Source organism: Setaria italica, chromosome IV, assembly GCF_000263155.2.
Source record: "Setaria italica strain Yugu1 chromosome IV, Setaria_italica_v2.0, whole genome shotgun sequence".
NCBI classification, from domain to species: domain Eukaryota; kingdom Viridiplantae; phylum Streptophyta; class Magnoliopsida; order Poales; family Poaceae; genus Setaria; species Setaria italica.
The window spans coordinates 33,923,377-33,927,396 of record NC_028453.1 but is presented as its reverse complement, the minus strand read 5'-3'; the positions used below and the strand labels follow the sequence as shown (position 1 = coordinate 33,927,396).

Below are 4,020 nucleotides of genomic sequence, written 5' to 3'. Positions count from 1 at the left end.
AGATTCCCCATCACATCAAACTTGCGGTACATGCATGGAGTACTAAATGTAGATGAAATTAAAAACTAATTGCACAGTTTTGTTGTATTTTGCGAGACGAATCTTTTGAGCCTAATTAGTCAATATTTGGACAATAATTCACAAATACAAACGAAACGCTACAGTGTGCTACAGTGCTGTAACAGTAATTTGGCACCTCCCAAATTCCCCAACTAAACAAGGCCTCGTAGACGCTGGCACACCATGCTCGTTCTGGTGGGCCAACCGTTGCCTCGAATTTCAAACCGGGGCGTCTGACGGAGTAGTGCAGTTCAATGCGTGTGCCATGCCTGCTTTTGTCGAGCATCGTAAATTCCCCTCAAAACGCGGAGCAAGTTTAAAATTCGAATTCGCTCGATCGCACACCATCCTCCACCCGACTCCACGCACCAGCTGTGGCATTTACCTCCTCCCTCCGTCTCCAGTGACAGGTGGGTCCGGACAGAGTCCACGCCACCGCGAGGCACATGTGTCATGCGGGTTTGAGTTTTTTGTTTTTTTGGAGAGAGGGTAAATGCGTTTGGAGTTGACAGACTGCGGCAGCATATGGAAAAGAATTCGTTCCAATTCTGCTCGGTGCACTCGAAGCTGTTTCCCGTCATCGCCATCTCCGTCTCTTATCTGAAAATACACCTTCCCCACGAGGAGGAGAGGGTAGCTGGGGAGGATTTGGATTTGGGTAGCTAGCGACTGCTCGGAACCCTAGCTAGCCCCGGCCGCCGGCGGGCGATGGCGGCGGCGGTGTTCCGCTCGGGGGCGAGGCGGGGGGACGCCTTCGCGGCCCTGGAGGACGCGGGCTCCGCCACGCGCGGGCGGCAGGCGGCCTCCGGAGGCAGCGGCGGCGGCGGGGGCAGCAGCGTCCGGCGGTCGAGGAGCCTGAGCCGGTTCCCGCCGCCGTCGCCGTCGCCCGAGGACGAGGCGACGCCGTCCTCGAGGTTCGTCAACAAGGTGCGGGGCGGCGCGTTCCCGCCGGAGGTCAGCCTCGACGACCTCGCCGACGAGTTCTTCCGGGCCAGGGCGGAGTCCGAAGACGACGACGAGGAGGAAAGTGTTGGGCGCGGCCGGTCGAGGTTCCCGGCGCCCGCCGAGAAGGGCGGCGGCGGCGGTCGGCGGAGCTCCACCGCGCGGTACGCCAGGGAGACGGAGTCGTCGCTGCAGCGGGGGCGCTCCGTGTCGCGGCCGCCGGCCGAGCGACGAGGCGTGGCGCCCAGTGCGGCGAATGGCGGCCCTGCGGCGAGGAGGCAGCGGTATGCGTCAGTGGACCGGCGCGCTTCCATGGATCGGCATCGGTGGTGCGATTCTGATGTGAGTGCCTGTAGACTGCTGCTAGATTTTCTGCTCTATGTTATTTTTTAAATTTTGCTCTATGTTATTTTTTTTCATAATGGCATTTAGTTCAGGGGTGGATTCAATTTTAGATTAAACTTGCTTGGGGATAATTGAATCCTGTTTTTGTGGGTGCCTGGGTGGTTTTGCATTGACCTGTTAGGAAAGTAGAAATACACATATCTTCTATACAGCAAAATAGGCAAGCGTTTTCTTTTCCATTTTGTGACAACTGTGAAGACAACAAGGCGCTTTATCCTGAATAACATTAATACCTGTTGTGCTGTACGACTGAAGTTCCAATGCCTTTTACTGTTTCTCCCTCAAAGTTCTGGTTATGATCATTCATGTTTACAGATAAAGTTTGGTTTAATTATATGCTTGTATTGTTGATATCCTGCAATCAGATTGGAAGAGTAGTGAAAGTGGGTAACTGGTGCATTTCAGACTTGATACCAAATCACAATATAGTATCTGATAATGCACCAACATGGCAACATATACCCAACACTATGTTTGCATTGTCTATTGTTGCTTCAGTTGTTTGGTTGATTATACTCTCTGTTTGATTGTTAGCTTCAGTATGCTGATGTTGTCTGTCAGTCTAGTATGAAATTATTTCCTTAAGTTTGAAAGTCACTGTGCGGTTATGATGCAGTTATGCTTACCAGTGTTCTTCTGAGGTCAATTGTACTTCCAGTGCCTCAAGTTATTTTTCTGTTATCAAATATTTTAGGTTACTTAACTCAAGTTTTTTATGCTTTGCTGTGATCGTGCACTACACCATTCCTGTTCAATTACCCAATGTTTATTCCTTTTGAAAACCCCATGATACTTATATTCTATGCTTGCTCCATTTCTGTGTTTGATGTAAATATCTATCACAGTTCTTATATGTACAATTTTTATTATTTTTAATCTGGGTTTATGTTTTTGAATGCAGAATGATATGGAAGTTTCTCACCGGAATGTTTCTAGGGGGATACATACTAAAAGTAGTAGTGGCAATAGCCTGCAGAATTCATTCAATAAGCCATCTAAAGCAAATCAAGCTTTGAAGAGGTCTACAAGTCAAAAGGATTTCTTTTATTCACGAGATAGCAGCTCGGTGAGTACATTTTATTTTCTTTATATTATTTGGGCTGAAATCAGATAAGATATCAAATAACTTCCTCTTTATAGAAAAGGGTTGTGCTACAGTATCCTAGTACCAGGTTGTACAATAAACTCTACGGTTTCATTCATAGATGCATAAGCATAATAACATTAAATCTGTCCTTATCTGTTGTTTGCTGTATACTAAATTTTGGCTGTATGATGGGTTCTTGTAGCCTCAAGTTTTAACTATTGTTTTGTACGATTGGAATTTCTTAATGTGCATTATTATCTTGACTTCTGCAGAGCCATTCTTCGCTTACTGATGATGATTCTAGGAGTTCTCACTCTTTCCATATCAGGAATCAGAAGGCAGTATATGGTCTTGACAAGGTGATTTCATAATCTTCATTTTTTTAATCGAAACTAGATTATGCAAATAGCATGAGTTTATTGGTTATTCTTATTGCTTTCTATACTTTAATTTGATAGGACCACCAAATTAGTGATGAGGCTGGAAATGTATTGTATGATGTAATGCGTAAAGAAGTTAGGCAAGCTGTTGAAGAAATCAGGACTCAGCTTGAAAAGGTATCTTGTACACAGTGAAGCCCTTTATCGTTTCTTCGCCTTTGGTTACCTTACCTTTGCTTAGATGATTTCTCTAGCTTCTTATGCGCACAAAGCTTTGATTGATATGATGTCATGATGAGTATGGCAATGCAAGATTGCCGTCACTACTAGAAAAATAACCTCTCGTCCCGAGGGTTTGTACCGGTTAGCTTTAGACCTAGTACTAATGGTAGCACTAATACCGGATCTAAGTTTGGGAACCCCCAAAGGCCCTCTAGTACCGGGTGGGGGCTCCACCCGATACCAGAGGTCACCCTCTAGTACCGGTTGGAGGATTTAGTACCGGGTGGAGGCTCCAACCAGTACTTAGAGGGTGACCTCTAGTACCGGATGGAGCCCCTAATCCGGTACTAGATGGTCTCCACCGCAAACACTTAGATTTTTCGTGCGATTCCACGCACGCGCCGCCCGCCCCAGCCCCTCCTTATCTCCTCACAGCTCCCTCCGCTCCGCTCCCTCATCCTCATCTCCTCTGCTATCTTCTCTCCCTCTCTCCTATCTGGCTTCCTCTCCCTTCCTCTTCCTCCTTGTGCTCTCACCTCACCGGCCGACCCCTTCATGTACCTCTCCTCCCCTCCCCCCTCCACTCGCCTCACCGGCGGTGAGGAGCGGCGGCGGGGCGAGGTGAGGTGGCGGCGACGGTGCAGAAGGGGCGGGGTGGCGGGGCGGGCAGGCCGCGGGCGGAGGAGGAGCGAGCGGGGCCGAGGCAACGGCGGATGTGGAGGGGAGGCGGAGTGGAGGTGGCGGGGTGGAGCCGCGGCGGCGGAGGCGGATGGGGGGGGGGGCGGAGGCGGCGGCAGCGGATGCGCAGGGGAGGCGGAGCGGATTCGGAGGGGAAGTGGTGGGGCGGCGGGAGAGGGTAATAAGAAGGAGGAGAGCGTTCCGACTTTCAGGGGCGTCAACTAAGATCGGTGGCGGGGCCCATGA

The 4,020-nt window shown here is 49.8% G+C and overlaps 1 protein-coding gene across 1 annotated transcript in view; it reads left to right on the top strand.

The window, feature by feature from the left end:
- Window positions 1-552: 552 nt before the first annotated feature.
- The window catches only part of LOC101783368 (serine/arginine repetitive matrix protein 2), a 5,977-nt gene continuing 2,509 nt past the window's right edge, over window positions 553-4,020 (top strand). Inside the window, exons 1-4 of the mRNA XM_004965850.4 lie at window positions 553-1,344; window positions 2,309-2,473; window positions 2,767-2,853; window positions 2,953-3,051. Of these exons, the coding sequence (XP_004965907.1) occupies window positions 769-1,344; window positions 2,309-2,473; window positions 2,767-2,853; window positions 2,953-3,051 (927 nt within the window). The 5' untranslated portion in view covers window positions 553-768. The remainder of the gene's footprint in view (window positions 1,345-2,308; window positions 2,474-2,766; window positions 2,854-2,952; window positions 3,052-4,020) is intronic.